The 24,836-nt window shown below is 42.2% G+C and overlaps 1 protein-coding gene across 2 annotated transcripts in view; it reads left to right on the top strand.

Annotated features, from left to right (window-relative positions):
• LOC140469092 (retinol dehydrogenase 13) overlaps positions 1 to 24,773 on the top strand; it is a 51,736-nt gene extending 26,963 nt beyond the window's left edge. For both annotated transcript variants that reach the window (XM_072565362.1, XM_072565361.1), the window contains 3 exons: positions 14,548 to 14,664; positions 16,988 to 17,195; positions 20,464 to 24,773. In XM_072565362.1, coding sequence (XP_072421463.1) covers positions 14,548 to 14,664; positions 16,988 to 17,195; positions 20,464 to 20,593 — 455 coding nt within the window. In that variant the 3' untranslated portion in view covers positions 20,594 to 24,773. The remainder of the gene's footprint in view (positions 1 to 14,547; positions 14,665 to 16,987; positions 17,196 to 20,463) is intronic.
• The last annotated feature ends 63 nt before the right edge of the window (positions 24,774 to 24,836 follow it).

Raw genomic sequence — 24,836 nt, 5'->3', positions numbered from 1 at the left:
TGGAACACTGCTCAACATAAACTCCTTCGCACCCAATTAAGCCTAAAGCTGGGGCTCTTTTGATAGAAACCTAGACATCAGAAGTAGCTATTTAGCTGTTTGAGCCTGGTCTGCCACTTACTATGATCATCCAGCTCAATCGCCTTTTCCTGCTTTTTCCCTGTATCCTTTGATCCCTTGAGCCCTTGAGCTCCAAGTTCTGTATCCAACTCCTTCCTGAAATCGTACAATGTTTTACTCTTGCCTGCTTTCTGTGAAAGTGAATTCCACAGACTTGCCACTCTCTGGGGATAAAGAAATTCCTCCTCATCCCAGTCTTAGATGGTTTACTTCGTATCCTTTGGCTGTGACCTTTGGGTCCCCCCATCAAGAAGAACATCCTGTATCTACCCTGTCTAGTCCTGTTAGAATTTTAGAGGTTTCAATAAGAACCCCCGCATTCTGCTGAACCCCCCCCCCCCCCTCTGTGAATGTAATCTGAATTGATTTAATCTCTGCTCACTCGTCAGTCCTGTCATCCCAGGAACCGGTCTGGTAAGCCTTTGCTGCACTCCCTTGGCTACAAAAACAACCTTCCTCAGATAAGGAGACCAAAGCTGCGCATGACATTCCAGGTGTGGTCTCAGCAGGGCTCTATATAATTGCACTACTATGTCCCTGCTCCTGTGCTGTAATCCTTTCACAATGAAGCCCAGTATACCACTTGCCACTTTCACTGCCTGCTGCACCTATATGGTTACCTTCAGTGACTGGTGTTAAGGGCATCCAGGTCTTATTATACATTCCCTCTCAGGTGGAATACCTCACATTTATCCTAATCAAACTACATCTGCCATGCATTTGCCCACTTAACCAGCTTCAAACCACACTGAAGCATTCTGCATCCTCCTCACAGCTGCCAACCCCACCCCCTGCACACCCCATCACTCCCACTGTTGTGGCATTTGCAAATTTTGTAGTATTACATTTAATTTCCTCCCCCCAATCATTAATATATATTGTTAATAGCTGTATCCTAACACTGATCCCTGCAGTACCCAACTAATCACCATCTAACATTTGGGAAAGATCTGTTTATTCCCACTATTTTCCTGTCTGCCAGCCAATCTTTTGTCCATCTCAATGTATTATCCCAATTCCATGCAGTTCTTCTTTTCTTTGAGTCTGTATCAAAAGCTTTCTGGAAGTCCAAATAAATCACAACCACTGGCTACCCCAGTCAACTCTACCAATTATATCTTTGAAAAACTCCAGTAAATTTGTCAAGCATGATTTCCCTTTTATAAATTCATGCTGACCGTGTCTTTCTGCCATTGATTTTCAAAGATTCTGCTATTAAATCTTTTATAGTGGTAGGTAGCATTTTTGCCTAATGATGTCACACTGACTGGTCTATGACTCCCAGTTTTTTCTCTGCCTCCTTTCTTAAATAGGTGGGTTACATTAGACACCCTCAAATGTGTAGCAACTGTTCTAGGATCTATAGAATCTTGGAAGATGACCAACAATGCATTGACTATCTTCAGAGCTACTTCCTTAAGTACTCTGGGATGTGGTTTAACATTTATTGGCCTTCAATCCCATTGGTTTCCCCAACATCTTTTCCCAGCAAAACTGATTTCTTTCAGTACCTTGCTCTCACTTAAACCCTATGTTCCTAACATTTCTCATACAGGTAGTTCTCCTATAATACCATAGTTGAAATCCAGTGAAACATCACTTAATAGAAAATTGCTTAATATAAATAATGGGGCCTGTGGCAAAAGTGGGATTAGGGGCAGACCAGCAAAAAAAATCACTTATGATCGCTCACAAATTACCCAAAAGTATAACACAGCCTGAATGAAGGTTTAAATCATATTTACCAATGAAACAAGGTAAATTTAACACAGTGCATTTTTAAAAAATATTGTTAATGCAGGGACAGATGGTCATCATGGTGCGTAACGTAGACTTCCTCATTCCTGTTAAGTGAGCTGTATCACATATTCTCTCCTTATGTTCAATACGCTTTATAATATCTAGCTTTTCTTTGTGTTATAGCCTTTCTTTTGCATTCACCACCCGCACTTTTATCACCAGGATGCTTCTTGGTAACATTCTTATCACTATGCCCCCCATTTTTTCAAAAAAAAGGGATAATCTACAAATTGAGGGGTGATAGATTTAAGACCGATGTCAGAGGCAGCTTCTTTACTCAGAGAGTGGTAAGGGCGTGGAATGCCCTACCTATCAATGTAGTCAACTCAGCCTCATTAGGGAGATTTAAACAATCCTTAGATAAGCACATTGATGATGATGGGAAGCTGAGAATAGTTCACACGTTGGCACAACATCGAGGGCCCAAGGGCCTGTTCTGTGCTGTGTTGTTCTATGTTCTGTAATCTAGGAGTAATGTACCTTTCACAGGAAGCTGCTCAATACATCTCCCACAGGTAGCTGCTCTCTGTACAGTACCTCCCACAGGTAGCTGCTCTCTGTACAGTACCTCCCACAGGTAGCTGCTCTCTGTACAGTACCTCCCACAGGTAGCTGCTCTCTGTACAGTACCTCCCACAGGTAGCTGCTCTCTGTACAGTACCTCCCACAGGTAGCTGCTCTCTGTACAGTACCTCCCACAGGTAGCTGCTCTCTGTACAGTACCCCTCACAGAAATCTGCTCTGGCAGCTGATACTGGCCCATGCGCAGAATGAAATGATCATTGCTGGAATCGCACTATTGTGAACAGAGATAAGCATTCTCCAAACTCCTGTTCCTTAATTCCTCAGTGACATCATAAGCAAATCACACTTCCAGAATGCATGTTATTTGAGAACTATCTGTATGTTATTTATGTTCTCCTCCTAATTAGAATCAAATTACTTAAATAGTTAATCAGGCATTTCTTTGTCCCCCCATTACAAATTCTCCTGTTTCTGACTGTAATGGATCTATGTTTGTCTTCAGTCTCTTTCTCTTTACGTATAAAGCTTAATGTTTCCTATAAGCTGATTCTGGTACCCTACTTTCCCTTATTTAATTCTTATATCCTCCTTTGCTGAATTATAAACTGCTCCCACTTCTCAGGTCTTTTCTTTTATGACCAATTTGTATATCTAATACGATCTCTGATTTTCCTTGTAAGCCATGGTTTGGGCATCTTTCCAATTTTACTATTTTTCCAACAGGAGTGTTGCAGTTCACCAATGTGCTCTTTGAGTGGTTGCCATCACCTTTTCATTTTCATTCCTTTAAGTAATATTCCTCAATCTATCATAACCAACTTGTACCTCATATCATCGTAGTCTCCTCTATACTTTGATTTAGGACCGATTGCAGAATCAACTACATCACTCTTCATTTTGATGAAGAATTCTGTTATGGTCGCACATCCCCAAGGGGCCTCACACAACTAGATAGTCAATTATTCCTTTCTCATTGCACAATACCCAGAGTAGGCTCGACTGTTCTCTAATTGGTTCCTCAACATATTGGTCCAGGAAACCATCCTGTATATCCGCGAAGACTTCCTTCCTTATGGCACTGTTAGTAACTTGATTTGACTAACTTACATGCTGATTAATGCCACCTATAATTCCAGATGGTCCTCTATTGCTTGGACCTCTAATTTGCTGTTAAGTGCCATTCCCAAAAATCACTTCTACAGTTTGGGTGTCTATAAACAATCCCACTAATGTGTTTTGTGCCCCTCGGTGTCTCTCAGCTCTACTCCTACAGATTCCACATCGTCAGAGTTAATGTCCTTCCTCACTGTTGAGTTACTTTCCTCTTTCATGAGCAATGCAGCTCCACAGATTTTTTGTCTGTTCTTCCTAAATACTAAACTTCAGTTCCTGTCAAATGCTGAGATATTTGGAACTTTAATTTCTTAAGTTATCAACTTATACTAATTTCCTAAGCTAACATATAGTTTTTAAACAGGGAAAAAAGTTTTACTACAGACACTAGCTGGTTTAAAAGTCTCATATTAGGTTTTAAAACCGATAGTTGTACAACTGGTAAGCTTTGGTTTAATATTCAAGAATATTTAAGAAGTCACAAGATTCTTAAATTGTCCCTGTGGTTTACAGTGTAGAAAGTGCAACGCCACACACCAAAGCCAGTGAAATAAAGAAAGCTTGAACCTTGGCCTAATTTGTTTGACATCAAAGTAAGGAAGCACTAGAATCTTATCATGATTTTGAGAAGTGCAAAATGATATGATTTGGCATCAGTGTAATCTTCTGAAAGGGATTTCGTATTTTACAAATGTATTGGTGTTTTTTGAAGGTGTGTTTAGCATGATAAATAGAGGCACAGTGCATGGAGTATTTGTGGAGTTTCAAAGGTTATTTGAGAAGGTGTGAAATGAAAGATTTTACGAGCAAGGCAAAGTTAAGAGGTAATGTTGTACTTTGAACTGGTTAACGGTTTGAAAATAGAACAAGAGTAATTGGGTAGTTTTTGGGTTGGCAGACTGCAATTAGTACAAAGTACTTCAGGGATCAGTGCTTTGTTCTCAAATATTTGTTATATCAGTGATGTACTCATGTTTGTTTACAATATAAAATAACTGTCGAAAGGGCACGCTGGAATGAAGCTGTTAGTATTTGTGCTAAAGTTTACTTCATTGACCAGCTACCTGATTCCACTCTGAAGAAGGGTCATTGGACCTGAAACGTTAACACTGATTTCTCTCCACAGGTACTGCTAGACCTGCTGAGTTTTTCCAGTAATTTCTGTTTTTGTTCCCTCATTCTAAGAAAGAATGCGAGGAGAGAGGGCCACATTCTCTGGAGTTTGAATGAAGTGGTAGTCTCATTCCAATAGGTAACATTGAGTGGTCTTCACAGGATAGGTGCTGAGTTTATTTTCCTGGCTGAAAAATGGGGAATTAGAGGATGAAGATCTGATCATTATGGATTGTGAAGAGGAAGGATTTCTTCTGAGGGTGTGTGTAATTTTGAAATTCTCTGTCTCTGACAGTATTCTGATAAGACAATATTTGGAAGCTAATAGAAGCAGTTGTCAGGGTGGGAAAGTGGAGTTAAGGTCCGAGATCAGCTTTGATTGTAGAGAGTGGTGGGGGCATGGAATGCGCTGCCTGTGGGAGTGGCGGAGTCCGAATCATTGGTGACCTTTAAGTGGCAATTGGATAGGTACATGGTTAGGTGCTTAAGCTAGGACAAATGTTCGGCACAACATCGTAGGTTGAAGGGCCTATTCTGTGCTGTATTGTTCTGTTCTATAGTGCAAGATCAAAACCTACATGGTCTACCTTTGCTCCTGTTTCTTGTGTTAATTTGATTACCTTCTGTTTCGGGGCTTCTTTTGATGTGCTTATATCATAAACCTTTGTTAGAACCCTTGATACCAGCTGTATTTTTCCCACTATACTTCTCAATTGTATCAGCTTCCAGTAATGAAAAATTTGTGGTCTCTTGTGTCTTGGAGGTTAAACAACAACTTTAACTGAAACCAGCAAATTAATTCCAAAGCCTACTTTAGTGTTTAATTAAAAGCTTTCAGCTCCTGACGTGACAGTGGAGAGAGAGCTCCACTTGGGGCATGATCCAAAAATGAGCATGTAGATTAGAATCTCCAGTTTTTTGTGCTGTGTAGAGTAGAATTGTGGTCTCCATATCAGGGAGCGAGTGATTGAAGCATCTCCGTTTCACTGAGAATGCAGTGAGGTTTGAGGGAATTCTGACAGTACAATGACAAATGCAAAGAACCATTTCAAAGAACCTTCCTGTTTCTACAAGCTGATTTATTTCTTAAAAAAAAATCAAGATCTGTGGGAGCAAAAATAGAGAAAGTGAGTCTGAAAATTCCTGAAGCTGTTTGGTGGGCCCCTCCTAATTCCTTTAGTTTGGATCATTAAGTCACAGTCTTCTGTACTTACTCTATAGTGCCTCCTCAACGTTTTTTGTAATGTTCGGTTGAAGGATAAAGAGTCGGTAGAAATCTTTTACAGGAATGCTAGAATAGGAGTAGGCCATTCAGCCCATCAACCTGCTCTGCCATTTAAAATGATCCTGGCTGATCAAATACTTCAATACCTTTTACCCATACAATTCTCCATGTTTTCTACCAATAATAATCAAAACTTTATCAACCTCTATTTTAAAACTACTCAAAAAATGAGCTGCTACAGCCCTCTGGGGTAGAGAATGCCAGAGATTTTTCATCTTCTGACTTGAAAAAAAATTCTAATCTCAGTCCTAAATGCCATCTCCTGTTGTTTTTCAATAGCTCCCCCTGGTTGTACACTTCCTAGCTAGAGAAAGATTTCAATGAGATCACCTCTCATTCTTTGAAACTGTAGAGAATGCAAACCCAGCTTTCCTACTCTGTCCTTAAAGGACAGTCCCACCTTCTCCAAGAACAGGTCTTCATTGCACACCGTCTCAGGAAATATCTTTCCTGAGGTAAGGAGACCATAACTATGTGCAGTACTTTAGATGTGGTCCAAACAAGCTTCTATGCAAAGGCTTCACTAACCTTGCACTCAGTTGTCCTTGCAATAAAGGCCAGCATTCCTGGAGCTTCCTAATAGCTCGCTGCACCTAAATGTTAGTCTTCTGTGACTTATTGACAAGGATGCCCAAGTCCCTTTGTACAACTACACTTGCCAACACTGGTATTTCAGAAATACTTTGCACATCTGTTCTTCCTACTAAAGAGGATAACCTCATTATTTTCTAACTGTCACATTTTGCCCAGTCACTAAGTCTGTCCAAATTTTCCTGCAAGCATTTTACACCTCCTTCACTGTATACATTCTTGCTTAGCTTTTTATCATCTGCAATTTTGGAAGTATTGCATTTGAACAACTGGCCCCAAATACTGTTCCTTGTAATAGCCAACCAGTCAGGCTGTCAAATTATTCCTATACTGTTTCTGTTTGTTAGCCAGTCCTTAGACCATGCCAATATGTTACCTCCTATCCCATGTCCTTAAATTTTGCTAACCAACTTCACTTGGAGGACCTTATCAAAAGCCTTCTGAATATCTGTGGGTGGCACGGTGGCACAGTGGTTAGCACTGCAGCCTCACAGCGCCAGAGACCCGGGTGCTCCGGTTTCCTCCCACATTCCAAAAATGTGCAGGTTAGGTGAATTGGCCATGGTAAATTGCCCCTAGTGTTAGGTGAAGGGGTAAATGTGGGGGAATGGGTCTGGGTGGGTTGTGCTTCGGCAGGTCGGTGTGGACTTGTTGGGGCCCAAGGGCCTGTTTCCACACTGTAATCTAATCTAATCTAATCTTAATATCTCTTGACTTCTTTCTCAATTTTGTTAGTACCAGTCCTCATTTAAAAAACAACCTCTTTGTCAAAGGTGTTGCCCAATCAGATTTCAATCCAGTGTTCATTTATCGTGTTCTCTATGATAAATTCTAGCATTTTCCCTACTACTGATGTAAGGCTGATGGGTCTGAAGTTCCCTGTTTTCTTTCCCCTTACTCTTTTCTTAAATAGTTAGGTAGTATTTGCAAGCTGCCAATTTGCAGGAATCATTCCAAAATCTATGGAATTTTGGAAGATGGTTTAATGCATGGGCTATCTCTGTAACCATCTCCTTTCAACACTTCGGGATGGAAACAATCCAATCCTGAGTACTTACCAACTTTCAGCTCAATTTCTCCATTTTAGTAATACTAATTTCCTTCAGTGCCTCATTATCCCTAGTCACTTGGATTTCTAATTACAGGAGTTTTCTTGTATCTTCTTCAGTGAAAACAGAATCTTTCCCTCCTTCTTTACTATTTGTGTATGCTATTGTGCACACCTGCATAGACCCTTAGACCTTGGTGTCATGGACTTATTTCTGGCCACACTTCCCTGAGGAAATATTCCCTTCATTAGCTTCAAAAATGGAATGCCGATTAGCAAGCAAGGTAGACTTGAGACTCCTGCTCAACCTGCTTGGATTTTTTAACTGTCGCCTATTTCCTCTATTTGCTTCTAATCTGCGGTGTGATCGCCTCCCTGTATGTCCTCTGCCTTGCTGATGCACAACAGTGACTTTAGCTACTGCTCTAATTCCAAAACCTGGAGCTCAAGCTTGAGTAGCTGGTGGCATTTCCTGCATATGTTTGTCTGAGGATCATCATAACTCCATGACTTCACACAGGATATACACTCCCTGTCCTGCTGACTTGCCATCCAGTAACTTTGAAAGCTATTTTACATTTTACTTCACTCATATTAACTTTATTTTGGTTTGCTTTATTATTTGATTTTTCTTAAATTTGCCTCCCTTCTGTTAATGTTCCTTCCTAAAATCCAAGTAGCTGCATCTTTTTTATAATTTTTTTTTTCAGTTTCAAGCTATTTGGGTGCACTTAGTGACTGCAGATTCTGACCAACAAATAAACTTAGTAATTTCCTGTGATCTTACTCTTGACTGTTTTTCGCATTCAGCCTCTCTCTGCACACTGTATTTAAACATGCCTTCTCACGCGATGCTTTGTTCAGATTGAATCAATTGAAATAGTGTTGTGATCCTTTATATCCACGAGAGGGCATTCACAACTTTGCTTTAACAGTTCATCCAAAAGCCTGCTTATTTAACAGTGCAGCAATCTTAAAGTACTGTTCATAAAAGTATCAACCTTGATGATGCTGAAGCCCGTGGAGTGGGTCTTTGAATGAAGCAAAATTGCGACCAAGCTAATGCATAGCGGTCTCTTTGTAAGTGAGATTTCAGCAAATAGTCTGGAGTTTCCTGCAAACTGAACAAGATATTCACCTAATTCATTCATTGTTTCCTAGGACCTGTCCCTAAAATAGTTTTCAACTCTGTCCAGGTGAACTCATTGCTTTTCTCTTTTCATTTATCCTTTGAACTGATACTTGTCCTGGTAAAGTAAGTATACAGGTGACTCCCCCTATCCATGTGATACATTCCAAGACCTACTGTGGATGCCCAAAACCATGAATAGTAACGAACTCTCTCATTTACTCTATCACTATCCTATCACTTATCTGCAGTAGACCATAGATGTGAGGTTCTACTGTACTTCAATCAATGCTCACTATTTAACCCTTTGTTTTGCCCATTATGCTATAGTTTCAGAGGAAATGATGGCCTTGTGGTATTGTCGCTCGACTATTAATCCAGAAACTTGGCTAAGGTCCCAGGTTCAAATCCTGGCACGACAAATGGTGGGGTTTGAGTTAAATTTTTAAAAATGTAATGAAGAATCTATTGATGACCATTAAGTTATTATACAGTGAGGAAAAACCCATCTAGTTCACTAATGCCCTTTAAGCGAAGGAATTCTACCATCCTTGCCTGGTCTGGCCGACATGTGACTCCAGACCCACAGCAATATGATTGATTCTCAATTGCCCTCTGAAATGGCCTAGTAAGCCACTTGGTTGGATCAATTGCTTTGAAATCTCAAAGGTGTGAAACGAGACAGACCACCTAGCATTGGCAAGAACTATGGCAAAATCAGCTCTCTTGACCCTGCAAAGTCCTCCTCACTAACACCTGGGGGCTAGTGCCAAAATTGGAAGAGGTGTCTCAAACTAGTGAGCCAAGAGTCTGACATAGTCATACTCACAGAATCATACTTGACGACAATATCCCCACCACCACCGCCACCATCCAACTGACAGGACAGACTCAACAGAGGTGGATGCTTAGTGGTATACAGAGGGGAAGGAATTGCCCTAGGGATCCTCAACATTGACAATGGATCCCATGACATCTCATGGCTTTAGGTTAAGCGTGGGCAAGGAAAGTTCCAGCTGGTTAACTCTTGCCATCCTCCCTCAGCTGACACATCAGTGCTCCTCCAAGTTGAGCAACACTTCAAAGCATGGAGGGTGGCAAGGAGGCAAAATGTACACTGGGTAGGGGCTTTCACTGTCCACCACTAAGAGTGGCTTGGAAGCAGCAGTATTGATCAAGCTGGTCAGGTCCTAAAGGACATAGCTGCTAAACTGGGTTTGTGGTAGCTGATGAGGAAGCAACAAAAGGGAACAACATACTTGACCTCATCCTTACCAACTGCCAGCTGCAGATGCTTCTGTCCATGATACTATCAGTAAGAGTGACCACCGCTCAATCCTTGAGGAGACAAAGTCCTGCCTTCACATTGAGAGTAGCCTCCATCACCATGCCCCTGGTGTTCACCTTCCACCCCACCAACCTTCGCATAAACCAAATCATCCGCCGACATGTCCGCCACCTCCAAAAAGACCCCACCACCAGGGATATATTTCCCTCCCCACCCCTCTCCGCCTTCCGCAAAGACTGTTCCCTCCGTGACTACCTGGTCAGGTCCACCCCCCCCTACAACCCACCCTCCCATCCTGGCACCTTCCCCTGCCACCGCAGGAATTGCAAAACCTGTGCTCACACCTCCTCCCTCACCTCCATCCAAGGCCCTAAAGGAGCCTTCCACATCCATCAAAGTTTTACCTGCATATCCACTAATATCATTTATTGTATCTGTTGCTCCCGATGTGGTCTCCTCTACATTGGGGAGACTGGACGCCTCCTAGCAGAGCGCTTTAGGGAACATGTCCGGAACACCCGCACCAATCAACCACACTGCCCTGTGGCCCAACATTTCAACTCCCATTCCACTCTGCCGAGGACATGAGGTCCTGGGCCTCCCTCACCCTCCTCTAGCTTATCTCTCCACACTTCAGGCTCTCTGCCTTTATTCCTGATGAAGGGCTTTTGCCCGAAACGTCGATTTTACTGCTCCTCAGATGCTGCCTGAACTGCTGTGCTCTTCCAGCACCACTAATCCAGAATCTGGTTTCCAGCATCTGCAGTCATTGTTTTTACCTAAAAATGAGATGCCAATGTGATGAAGCTACCACGTAGGATTATTTGCATGCCAAGCAGTATAAGCAACAAGTGATAGGCAGAACTAAACAAGCCCACAACCAATGGATCATATCTAACCTCTGCAATCCTACCACACCCATTTGTGAATGGTGGTATATGAGTAAACAACTCACAGGAGGAAAAGGAGGCTCCACAAATCACCATTGATGGAAGAGCCCAGCGCATCAGTGCAAAAGGTAAGGCTGAAGCTTTCGCAGCAATCTTCAGCTAGAAGTGCGCATGGATGATCCATCTCTGTCTCCTCCAGTGTTCCCTGAATTACAGACACCAATCTATAGCCAATTGATATCCACATTATATCAATTTGGAGGCACTGGCCACTGCACAGGACATGAGCCCTGGCAACATTCCAGCAATAGTACTGAAGAGTTGTGCTCCAGAACTTGCAGCTCCCCTAGCCAACCTCTTCCAGTATGGTTACAACACTAGCATCTACCAGACAATGTGGAAAATTGCCCAGGTATGTCCTGTACTTTAAAGAAGGACAAATTCAATCTGGCCAATTACCACCCCATCAGTCTACTCTTGATCATCAATAAAGTGATGGAAGGTGTCATCAACAATGCTATCAAGCAGCATCTGCTCACTAATGCCCAATTTGGGTTCCAACAGGGCTACTTGCCTCTTGATCTCATTACAGCTTTGGTTCAAACATAGTAGAGCTGAATTCCGGAGGTGAGGTGAGAGTGATAGCTCTTGACGTCAAAGCCACAATTGGGGGTGAAAGACAATATGGCATTGAGGACCCCTAGCAAAACTGGAATCAGTGGGTATCGGGTAAACCCTCCACTGGTTTGAGTCTCTCCCTGGTGCGTAGGAAGATGATTGTGGTTATTGGAAATAAGTTTTCTCAGTTTTCAGTCATCTCTGCAGGAGTTCCTCCGAGTAGTGTCCTGGGCCCAATGACCCTCCCTCTATCATAGGGTCAGAAGCGGGGATGTTCGCTGATGATTGCACAATGTTCAGCACCATTTGTGACTGCTTAGGTATTGAAGCAGTCCATGTTCAGAAACAAGAATCTGGACAATATTCAACTGACAAGCGGTAAATAACATTCACACCATCCAAATGCTAGGTGATGACCATCACCAATAAGAGAAATATAACCACTGCCCCTTGTCCTTCAATGTTATCATCATTGAATTCACCACTATCAACATTCTGGAGGTTACAACTGGACTCGTCACATAAACACAGTGGCTACAAGACCATGTCAGAGGCTAAGAATATCGTAGCAAGTAACTTCTCTCCTGACTCCCCAAAGCCTGTCCACATCTGCAAGGCACAAGTCAAGAGTGTGATGGCATATACTCTCCATTTGCCTGATGAACGCAGCTCCAACAACACTCAAAAAAAAATCTCAGCACCATTCAGGACAAAGAAGGCTGCTTGATTGGCAATACATTCACAAGCATCCACTCCCTCCACCACTGATGCTCAGTAACAGCAGTGTATACCATTACAAGATGACTGTAAATGTTCATCAAAGGTCCTCAGACAGCACACTCCAAAGCCATGATAACTTCCATCCACCAGGACAAGGGTAGTAGATTTGAGGGAACACCACCACCTGCAAGTTCCTTTCCAAGCTACTCACTATCCAGACTTGGAAATATTTTGCCATTCCTTCAGTATTGCTGGGTCAAGATCCTAGAATTATCTCCATAAGGATATTGTGGGTCAATCCATTGCAGGGTTTTAAGAAGGTACTCACCAGCACTTTCTCAAAGGCAACTTGGGCCATGCAATTAATGCTGGCCAGCCAGTGACACCCACATCCATGAATGAATAAAAAATGTTGGTTCTGTTTGTGTGTCTACCTGAGGAATAAATGACATTTGTCACAATTGCAGTTTGAGAAAGAGCAATCCATATTTTGGATTGGACTTTTGTTTCTTTGTGACCTTGTTTACAGATTTTCATTTTGGCAAATGCGAAGTATTATAGACTCAATCATTTTCAGCTGCTTCATCAATGACCATCCCTCCTCCACAAGGTCACGAGTGGGGGTTTTTGTTGATGATTGTGCAATGTTTAGCACTATTCACATCACTTTGGATACTGGAGAGGCCTATATCCAAATGAGAGAGATCTGGGCAATATCACGGTCTGGGCAAGCAAGTGGTAAGTGATGTTTGCATCACTCAAGAGTCAAACAATAACCATCTCCAGTAGGAGAGAATCTAACTATCTCCTTGACATTCAGTGACATGACCATTGCTGAATTTGTCACTGCCAGCATTCTGGTAGTTACTATTGACCAGGAACTGAGCTAGATTGACCATATTAGTGGCTACATGAGCAATCTGGTAGCAACAAATCCTGCAACAATCACCTTCTGACTCCCCTATGTCTGTCCACTGTCTACAAGGCACAAGTCAGGCATGTGATGAGATCTCCCCCCCTTACCTTGATGATTGCACCTTCAGCAACATTCAACCCACTCCATTGTGTTGAGCGTAATTCACAAATTTGACAAAGTCTGATTGATTGGTACCATATTCACAAACATTCACTCCTTTCATCGCCAACACGCAGTGTTTAAAATCGACAAGATTACCATATAAATTCACCAAAGCTTCTCCGACAGCACCTTCCTAACCCATAACAATTACAGTCTAGAAAGGCGAGGACAGCAGATCTATGGGAATGCCACTATGTACAAGTTTCCCTCCAAGCCATTCACCATCCAGACATTAAACTATATTGCCATTCCTTCAGTGGCACTTTGTTAAAATTATGGATCTCCCTCTCAAACAGTTTTGTGAATTACCTACACCAAATAGACTGCAGCAGTTCAAGAAGGCAGCTCACTACCACTTTTTCAAGTGCAGATAGGGATGGACAATAAATGCTGGCCCAGCAAAGGTCACTAATCATGAATGAATAAAAATGCCTCCGTTTTGAAAGCAAGGTCTTTTCACATTCATTCATGTGCTGTGTTAAAAGAACCAAAGAAACAGTGATTTGATGTGAGCCACATAATCTGGAGTAAGATCAAACAGAACATTACCTGAATCACCAAGCTGGGAATTTGTGTTGCAGACATTTCGTCCCTGTCTAGGTGACATCCTCAGTACTTGGGAGCCTCCTGTGAAGCACTTCTGTGATCTTTCCTCCGGCATTTGTAGTGGTTTGAATCTGCTGCTTCCGGTTGTCAGTTCCAGCTGTCCGCTGCAGTGGGTCCAGGTCGATGTGCTTATCGATTGAATCTGTGGATGAGCGCCATGCCCCTCGGAATTCCCTGGCTGTTCTCTGTTTGGCTTGTCCTATAATAGTAGTGTTGTCCCAGTCGAATTCATGTTGCTTGTCATCTGCGTGTGTGGCTACTAAGGATAGCTGGTCGTGTCGTTTCGTGGCTAGTTGGTGTTCATGGATGCGGATCGTTAGCTGTCTTCCTGTTTGTCCTATGTAGTGTTTTGTGTAGTCCTTGCATGGGATTTTGTACACTACATTTGCCCACTAAGTAGGGGACGAAACATCTGCAACACAAATTCCCAGCTCGGCGAACATAACCACAACGACGAGCACCCGAGCTACAAATCTTCTCTCAAACTTTGGTTACCTGAATCACTTGAAATACCCAAAGACCACAATTGCTTCTTATTCAATTACTTTTTAAAATGTGATTTCACAAATGACTGAAGTCCGTAAATGGGTTACTGATTGTTCTAATCCTTTTCTCAAATACAGGGAAAATTAATTTTGATGACATTAATTTGGACAATTGTTATGATCCTGCTGTTAGTTATGAGCAGAGCAAGCTGGCCAATGTACTGTTCACCAGAGAACTTGCAAAGAAATTAAAAGGTGAGTGTTGTAGAATGATACCAGCACTGCCAAGGAAGATTGAACTGGCTGGGGCTCCCTCCTCTATAACTGAGAATAGTAAGGGGTGATCTGATAAATGTGTTTAAGATTATAAAATGATGATACACAGTAGATGTAGAGATAATATACCTCTATCCATTGTGAGTAAGTAGTATTCAAGGCTCAGAAACATAAGATAATCATAACTTCATTAATAAATTTAGGGCAAACTGTTTTACCTAGTTTTGGATGGAATTTGTCAAATCAAGTCTTTAGTCTAAATGGATTGTAAGAAGGTGCTGTTTATTCAAGCTTGTACCAAAGCATTATGGGAGAGGCCTCAGGGTCAAGCTCCTAAACACTGCTGTTTACAGTTCAAAACAACATATTTATACATTTTCACATCACAATGGTTACATGCAACAGTTGGTATAAAATAAATTGTATGTCAATCTCTTACTGCAAAAACAGGATATAATTTAGATTTTTTTTTGCAAAGTACAGAGTTCTCTAAATTCAACAGAACTTCCATTTCCAGTTTATCTTCAGGACTTGCCCATTCCTACCATCTCTCCTCACACTGAAACCTTTCCTTATGATTAATGCTTGTGTAGCTATCTCAAGCTGTACAACTGGTCTCTGAACTCTAAGTTGACTATTGTGTGATACTAGTGACCTGTGATCCAGGGGTCATATAGCATGGCCTCTTGCCCAATGCAAGTAACAGCTGCACTCTCGGTTAACTGAGAATTTTTCCCTCTTATGGACATGCAGTTAAACTACCTTAGCTACACTAACTATTTTCTTATATGGATATATCTCAGCAAACTGCTTGCTGTCTCCCATACACCATACTCCAGAATATTCTACATACTACATTACTTCAACCTTGCATCCCTCTACCCAGCTTCTTCACATGACTTGTAAGTCAAAGTACAATTAATAGTCGGGCCTTGGGTAGTGTTGTCAAACAGGGAGGCCTAGGGGCTCAGGGACATAATTTTTTGAAATTTGCATCATAGGTAGACAGGATAGTTAAGGCATTTAGTACACTTAATTGCTCAGACCACTGAGTATGGGAGTTGGGACGTCATGTTAGGTTTGGACAGGATATTGGGGAGGCCACCTTTGGAGTACTGTGTATGGTTCTGATTGCCCTGCTATAGGAAGGATATAATTAAATTGGAGAGGGTTAAGATTTACAAGGATGTTGCCAGGACTGGAGGAATTGAGTTATAAATAGAGGGGGGAGTAGCCTGGGCCTTTTCTTCCTCTGGAGTTAAGGGATGACCTTAAAGAGGTTTTTAAATTTGAGGGGTGTAGATGAGATGAATAGCAAAAGTACTTTTCCTGGGGTAGGGGAGTTCAAAGTTAGCATATTTTTAAGGTGAGAGGAGGAAGATTTAAAAGGGACCTGAGGGACAATTTTTTCACAAAGTGGGTGATTCGTATGTGGAATGAGTTGCCAGAGGAAGTAGTAGATGCAGGTGCATTTACACTGCGTAATACACATTTGGATAGGTACATGAATAGGAAAGGTTTAGACAAATATGGGCCAAATGCAAGCAAGTGGAACTGGTTTAGTTTGGGAAACTTGGTTGGCATGGATGACTGAAGGATCTGTTTCTGTGCTGTATGACTCTTAAGACCTAGAGGTTGCTTAGACTACACATTTGTTAGCACGTGATTAGTGTGAAGTGAATAGCATTGATTTTATTTAGAGCTAAGCTAGCTAAATATATGAAGGGGTTAGCTGGGGAAGGGTGAGTGAGGTTCATGTAAAGTATAAATGGACCAAATGACCTATGTATGTGCCAAGTACTTTTATAACAGTACTATGTATTGTATTCAGAGAGACAATTAAGCTGTTTATAATGAAGTCAGGGAGTAGTGTTGATAATTGGGGGGAACCAAGCTTCCAGTTATTAAGTTAACATAAGTTATTAGCCTTTAGGATCCTAGTTCAGTATTTATGGGTATCTTCTTCATCCTTGCCTCTTTGAAGTTAAGATGTCCACTTAAGTGTGAAATGTATTGTTTAAATTTTGTGTTTCCAAGTCAGCAATAGCTTTTGTTTGGATGCATTAAAAAAATCTGCTTTTAATGAATATTAACATGTATTGCTTAATCCCAAACTCTGAAAAGTGCTTCAAGCATTTCCACTTTCAGAACTGACACCAGTGGATGCCAAATTATGACAATCTTTATTGATCTGTTTGTTCTGATCTGAATCATAATTCTCGGAGAATGATCCTTATCAAACTTTGAGTATATATCCTAGATTTCACATATTTGCCTTTGTAATTGTCTGCCTTTATTTTAGACACAGGAGTAACTGCCAATTGTCTCCACCCGGGGGTAATACAGACTGAGATAATACGTCACCTGTACCCTACTCTGTCAATCTGGTTGAAGATTCTCCTGGTGCCTATATCCATTCTGACCTTTAAGAGTGTACAGCAGGGAGCTCAAACAAGCATCTATTGTGCAGTTTCTGAGGAACTGGACAACGTTAGTGGTCTGTATTTCAGGTGAGGTTGCATTCTTTATTTGGTATTATGGTCTACTTCTTGAAACAGTTGAAAGTGCGTGACTAAACATTTTGGTTCCCTCGATGTTTTCCTGCCAGGATTCCTGTGATGGTGAACACAACCAATGCACTCACTGATAAAGCAGATAATAAAGGAACAGTTACCAAGCTGTCGTGCTCTGGCTTTTCACAGTCTTGCACCATCTGTCCAGAGGTGTCAGTTTAGTGGTGGCAGATAGCATTCTTACCTCTGAGGCATTAGTTCATAGGCTCAAGTCCTTTTTCAGAGACTTGAATCTAAAATCAAAGCTAAGATAGGGCGGCACAATGGTTAGCACTGTTGCCTCACAGTGCCAGGGCCCTGGGTTCAATTCCTGCCTTGGACGACTGTCTGTCTGGAGTTTGCACATTTTCCCTGTGTCTGCGTGGGTTTCCTCTGGGTGCTCTGGTTTCCTCCCACAATCCAAAGATGTGCAGGTGAATTGGCCAAGCTAAATTTCCCATAGTGCTAGCTGCATTAGTCAGAGGGAAATGGGTTCTGGGTGGGTTCCTCTTCGGAGGGTCAGTGTGGACTTGCTGGGCGGAAGGGCCTGTTTCAGCACTGTTGGAGGTGTTTCTGTTGGACAATATTAAAGCAAGGGCCTATTTGCTGTGTCTCAGGTGGATATAGAAATTTTAGTGCAATATTTCTGATAAGAGCAATGGATCTCTCGATAATATCTTTGCCAAATATTTACTCATCAGTCAACATCACTGAAAAGGTTGATCTGACCATTAACAACTTGCTAGTTGTGGGATCTTGCTATATACAGCCTGAATGCATTCAAACATTACGACAATGACTATCTTTTTTCATTGTATTGCACAGACATTTTAAGGATGTGAAAACTGCTTTGTTAATGCAAATCTATTATTTGCATTTGTTGCTGTATTGCAGTTTCACAGTGTAAAACATTGCTTTTGAAATGTTGCATCAAGGAGCATGTCATAGAGTTATAGAGATGTACAGCATGGAAACAGACCCTTCGGTCCAACCTGTCCGTGCCGACAGATATCCCAACCCAATCTAGTCCCACCTGCCAGCACGCGGCCCATATCCCTCCAAACCTTTCCTATTCATATACCCATCCAAATGCCTCTTAACTGTTGCAATTGTACCAGCCTCCACCACTTCTTGCAGCTCATTCCATATACGTACCACCCTCTGCGTGAAAGAGTTGACCCTTAGGTCTCTTTTATATCTTTGCCCTCTCACCCTAAACCTATGCCCTCGAGTTCTGGACTCCCTGACCCCAGGAAAAAGTCTTTGTCTATTTACCCTATCCATGCCCCTCATAATTTTGTAAACCTCTATAAGGTCACCCCTCAGCCTCCGACGCTCCAGGGAAAACCGCCCCAGCCTGTTCAACTTCTCCCTGTAGCTCAAATCCTCCAACCCTGGCAACATCCTTGTAAATCTTTTCTGAACCCTTTCAAGTTTCACAACATCTTTCCGATAGGAAGGAGATCAGAATTGCACGCAATATTCCAACAATGACCTAACCAATGTTGGAATATTGCAACATGACCTCCCAACTCCTGTACTCAGTACTCTGACCAATAAAGGAAAGCATACCAAACACTTTCTTCACTATCCTATCTACCTGCGACTCCACTTTCAAGGAGCTATGTACCTAAAAACAATGACTGCAGATGCTGGAAACCAGATTCTGGATTAGTGGTGCTGGAGGAGCACAGCAGTTCAGGCAGCATCCAAGGAGCAGCGAAATCGACGTTTCGGGCAAAAGCCCTTCAATCAGGAATTCAATCCAGGATCCCTTACCATTAAGTGTATAAGTCCTGCTAAGATTTGCTTTCCCAAAATGCAGCACCTCGCATTTTTCTGAATTAAACTCCATCTGCCACTTCTCAGCCCATTGGCCCATCTGGTCCAGATCCTGTTGTAATCTGAGGTAACCCTCTTTGCTATCCACTATACCTCCAATTTTGGTGTCATCTGCAAACTTACTAACTGTACCTCTTATGCTCACATCCAAATCATTTATGTAAATGACAATAAGTAGAGGGCCCAGCACCGAACCTTGTGGCACTCCACTGGTCACAGGCCTCCAGTATGAAAAACAACCCTCTACCACCACCCTCTGTCTTCTACCTTTGTGTTTATACTCTTTCCCCCCCCCCCCCCAAAAAAGAGTGTGAAATCTGTAAGGGTCATGCAACTGTTAGACTAAGGTTATAGCACTGTGACTATTGTACATTGTCATGTGACTGCTCTACACAAATATTCGTAGTTTTGATCTGAAACTCTTACTATTGATGCTTGTAGGTGCATAGGAATAGTGTGAGAATCTCCACCCTGTAACCTGTGTAATTAGATTACTTACAGTATGGAAGCAGGCCCTTCGGCCCAACAAGTCCACACCACCCCGCCAAAGCGCAACCCACCCATACCCCTACATTTACCCCTTACCTAACACTATGGGCAATTTAGCATGGCCAATTCACCTGACCTGCACATCTTTGGAGTGTGGGAGGAAACCGGAGCACCCGGAGGAAACCCACACAGACACGGGGAAAATGTGCAACTCCACCCAGTCAGTCACCTGAGACGGGAAATGAACCTGGGTCTCTGGCGCTGTGAGGCAGCAGTGCTAACCACTGTGCTGCCCACCCACTGTGCCTCCCACCCACTGTGCCACAGTGCCGCCCACAAGCTGGTGATACCAGAATTATTGTTGTACAGCTGAAGTCAGCTGGCTGTGTACACTTTGGGAATCTTTCCCATCAGTTTGTACCAACAGTGGTGTTGAGACTTTGAATAATTTGCTTCTTTGCCAATGTAAAGTTCTGCAGAAAATACTGAATCTGAGTTTCTTGAGTGGGTTGTGAGGGTGGGGAACTTTGACATGTGCAATGTCATGAAAAGAAAATGCAATGAAAGGAAAGGTGCCCTGACCTCACGAGAGACTAAAAATTTGATGACTGAGGTTAAAAAATCTGTTCCATTCTGCCGAAAAATCCATATCATTAGGAATGGGAAAGCCTAAAACCAAAAAGTTAAAAAGAAATTATATATAGAGAGAGAGGACAGTTTTTGATTGCAGCATGCTGGGAGACAGTTTTGCATCTCTTGTTTTGAAGGTAATGGCTGTAAGGAGTGGTCCTTTACACCATTGCACAAAGCCAATACCTACCCCATTGTCACCTAGAGGACCATCTACAGTTAACAGTGAATGCTAGACTAATTCCAATTTGTTCATGTTTGACAGTGATTGTGCTGTTAAAGCAACTGCCCCTCAAGGCAGAGATGATGACGCTGCAAAGAGACTTTGGGAACTCAGTGAAAAAATGGTGGGTCTCGAGTCTGAAGGACAACGGCTTCATGTTCCTGAATCCTGAGATGTTAATCCATTTGTCTTTATTCTATATTCCTGATTGAAACTTCTTATCTCCAGGGTGTGTTGTGTTTCTGGCTACCTTACTATGTAATATTAGTAGTTCTGAGGGAAATTTATTATCAAGGTTCTAGGATGTTCTTGCCTTGGTTTGTGCAGAGATTTTGAAGTTTGGATAGAGCCAGTGTAATCGTAGTATCTTTCAAGACACTAAAATTCAATAAATTTCAAGAAGTCTCATAACCGTTACTGATTTCAAACATGCAGCTTGTAGGGAGAGGAAATGCAAAGCTCAATCTATCACAGGCATGGTCACTGGCTTTTGTTTCACATGGAAGGGATCAGTGTCACCCCAACATACAATTTCAAAAGTTAGCTAAAAACTCGTGAGGAAAATAGGATGACTTATTTGATTAGTGTAATGGCCTGGGTATAGGGAAGCAAGAGATGAGTGTAATATGTGACAATTATATAATGTGTCCAGTGAAACATTTTACCGTTATTCCAACCTTGTCAACTTTCTAATTATAATTATAGATGCAAGAATTTATAATGGAAATTTGTCACACTACAAGGCAGGAGCAAATGATCACAATGTGCTGAAGTATTTCTCAATCTGGATATGAGAATGCAAACAGAATAACAGCATAGGACTCTGTAAAATGAGAACTGTAATGCGTCTGTACTTCCTTATCCAAAATGTTGCACACTGTCTAGCTCCTCACAATTGCACCCCAGGTTAGGTAGGTAGCGCACTCACTCTTTGGTCGGGAGGCTATTAGTTTTAGCCCCACTCCAGAAGATACTTCATTTGATGTAGGCTGGTACTCCAGTGCTGAGCGAGTGCTACATTGAATTCTGGGCCAACGTAAATCCCTCAAACGACACATGATCATTGAACAGGTGTACATGCCATTCATTTCAATGCTGTTTTGTGAGACCATACAATGACATGTAGCTGTGACCACACCTTGAAAGTTGGCGAATGCTGTAGTTGTTGTATACCCCTCAACCAAAATTCTTGAAAGCCAATTATCTGCTGATTGTCATGTAGCTCACGAATGTCTTTCAGGGAAGGAAATCTGCCATCCTTGCCTGGTCTGGCCTGCATGTGACTCCAGACCCACAGCGATATGGTTGGTGCTGCACTGCCCTCACAATTGGGGACGGGCAACGAATGTTGGCCTAGCCAGCAACACCCATGTCTTGTGAATGAATAAAAAAAGTTATGGCCTCCTTTAGAGACCACAATTTCCCTTCCCACGTGGTTAAAGATGCCCTCCAACGCATCTTGTCCACATCCCGCACCTCCGCCCTCTGACCCCACCCCTCCAGCCGTAACAAGGACAGAACGCCCCTGGTGCTCACCTTCCACCCTACCAACCTTCACATAAACCAAATCATCCGCTGACATTTCCGCCACCTCCAAACAGACCCCACCACCAGGGATATATTTCCCTCCCCACCCCTTACCGCCTTCTGCAAATTCCCTTTCCCTCTGTGACTACCTGGTCAGGTCCACGCCCCCCTACAACGCACCCTCCCATCCTGGCACCTTCCCCTGCCACCGCAGGAACTGTAAAACCTGCACCCACACCTCCTCCCTCACCTCCATCCAAGGCCCTAAAGGAGCCTTCCACATCCATCAAAGTTTTACCTGCACATCCACTAATATCATTTATTGTTTTTGTTGCTCCCGATGCGGTCTCCTCTACATTGGGGAGACTGGACGCCTCCTAGCAGAGCGCTTTAGGGAACATCTCTGGGACACCCGCACCAATCAACCACACTGCCCTGTGGCCCAACATTTCAACTCCCCCTCCCACTCTGCCAAGGACGTGGAGGTCCTGGGCCTCCTTCACCGCCGCTCCCTCACCACCAGACGCCAGGAGGAAGAACACCTCATCGTCTGCCTTGGAACACTTCAACCCCAGGACATCAATGTGGAATTCAACAGTTTCCTCATTTCCCCTTCCCCCACCTCACTCCAGTTCCAAACTTCCAGCTCAGCACTGTCCCCATGATTTGTCATACCTGCCTATCTTCCACCTATCCACTCCACCCACCTCCCTGACCTATCACCTTCATCCCCTCCCCCACTCACCTATGGTACTTTCTCCCCACCCCCATCCTCCTCTCATTTATCTCTCCACCCTTCAGGCACTCTGTCTGTATTCCTGATGAAGGGCTTTTGCCCAAAACGTCGGTTTTACTGCTCCTCGGATGTTGCCTGAACTGCTGTGCTTTTCCAGCACCACTAATCCAGAATCTGCATTCAAACAATAACCAGATTTCGAAAATACTTCAGTGACTGAGTTTTGGGATAGTGAGATAGTGACAAGCAATATGCAAATACAGATCTTCCTTGCTTTTATTCAAAAACTGAACTTTATATTTTTAATGTAATTCTCCAGAAGATTAAGCTGGTATTTGGAGGGGAGAAAGAACTCAATATTCTTATCTGAAAAAATAGGAAACATTCCTTTTGCCAGACCTCCTGTGCTAGAGCAAACAATGGTCTGAGTAAGTGAGTTTATAAATCTTAAGCCTCTTCTGCAGTAATGCATAATTATCTGCCAACCCTAAATCCACTAATGTGGGCTGTTTTAAAAAAAAATACACATAGGAAATTGGGTTTGCACATTCTTAGCCTTGTCTCTGCTGGATTGACAATTGACATACTATTTTCAAATTGAATATGAATTTGCTTCACTACAGTGTGAAGGAGGGGTTTAACCTGCAATCCAAAACTTGTTCTTCATTTTTCAGAACTTGTATGTTCAAAAATAATGTTAATTAATTTTTCTGATTTCATAAAGTAACTCTGATTAGAACTAGGAATTCTATCTTTAATCTTGGTCTTGTTAATGCAATACATAGGTCACCATAAGTCTCTAAACAAGAATAAAATAATTCTTTGATCATAATTAAGAATTACCTGTACTTGTTGAATGTTGGAGTGTTTGTGTGCAGAGTTTAAAAAATCACATTCTGTCCTCTGCAATGTATAGTAATGCTCTGTTTTAACATATAAATTTCACACACAAAACCTTTAAAATATATTATGCCCTGTAATGAATTTGTTTTTAAAAATTGTTCAGTGAGTGTTGAGACTGAAGAATCTACCTGTAGAGTTTATAAAGCACAGGAGGTGGTTTGTATTCATTTGGAGGTGGAAGCAGCGTCCAGTATCATTCCCCCTCTGTCACTGACCATTGTGAGTGTAACTGTTTTTATCTTTCACGTGTATCAGACTTGTATCTCTCTACTTATGAGCCGTCCTTCTCACTCAGTGCATTTAATCTGTAATTTGCCCTGGCCCTTATTGGTACTATTTGCTAGATAGAGTTGGCGATTTATCTATCTAGTGTCCATAAAAGAATTAAAGGCTTTGTGTAAGTTGTATAATTCTCTTCAAGAAAACTGTCATCTCTTGATTGAAGAATGATGGTTACCTTTCTTGCTGTATGAACTCTGACCACAGATGTAAGCTATGGTACTGCCCTATTGATAATCAATTTGAACCATTGCTCATTTTGAAGTATTCTTGCCAAATCCTTGAAATTCCTCCCACCAACCATAACTGAGCCTAGGCATAGAACCATAAAATGGATCATTTTCATATGCTTATCCAAGTTGAGATGTTAATTTGCTTTGCTGAACTTCAAGAAATTGGATGTCCCAGGTTAGGGTGGGATGGCTCTGTCTTACAGTTAGAATGTAAAAAAATTTACATTGCCATCTCCTTCTATTCAGGGTAAATTTATATTGTCATCTCCTATTCAGAATCAATAAGAAAATTTGCAGTTAAAATTCTGAGCACACCCTGCAGTTTAAAACAAAACTATTTACATCAGATCTTGTCATTAAGGAATGATCTACATCACATTGTTTCTGGAAATAATCAAATCACTACATAGTCACATGCCTCTCAAGAGACAATGGGGGACTGGCTGGGGGTTGACTTCTGGGCATTACTGATTGTGATGTAAAATCTTGTGACAAGGAAAAACTGCTCTCTTTGTTCAGGGAGATCTCTTGACATGGCTTACCAAGCATTGCGAAGAGTGTTAAGGGTTCCTCCAAAGCTTGTACTTGCTTAACAGAAGTTGACATATTGCAGTTGCTGGATTAGTGGTGCTGGAAGAGCACAGCAGTTCAGGCAGCATCCATGTAGCTTCGAAATCGACATTTCGGGCAAAAGCCCTTCATCAGGATTCCTGATGAAGGGCTTTTGCCCAAAACGT

The sequence above is a fragment of the Chiloscyllium punctatum genome, chromosome 48, assembly GCF_047496795.1.
Source record: "Chiloscyllium punctatum isolate Juve2018m chromosome 48, sChiPun1.3, whole genome shotgun sequence".
Taxonomy (NCBI): Eukaryota; Metazoa; Chordata; class Chondrichthyes; order Orectolobiformes; family Hemiscylliidae; genus Chiloscyllium; species Chiloscyllium punctatum.
Note: the sequence above shows the minus strand (reverse complement) of the source record. Positions and strands in the feature narration are given on the sequence as shown.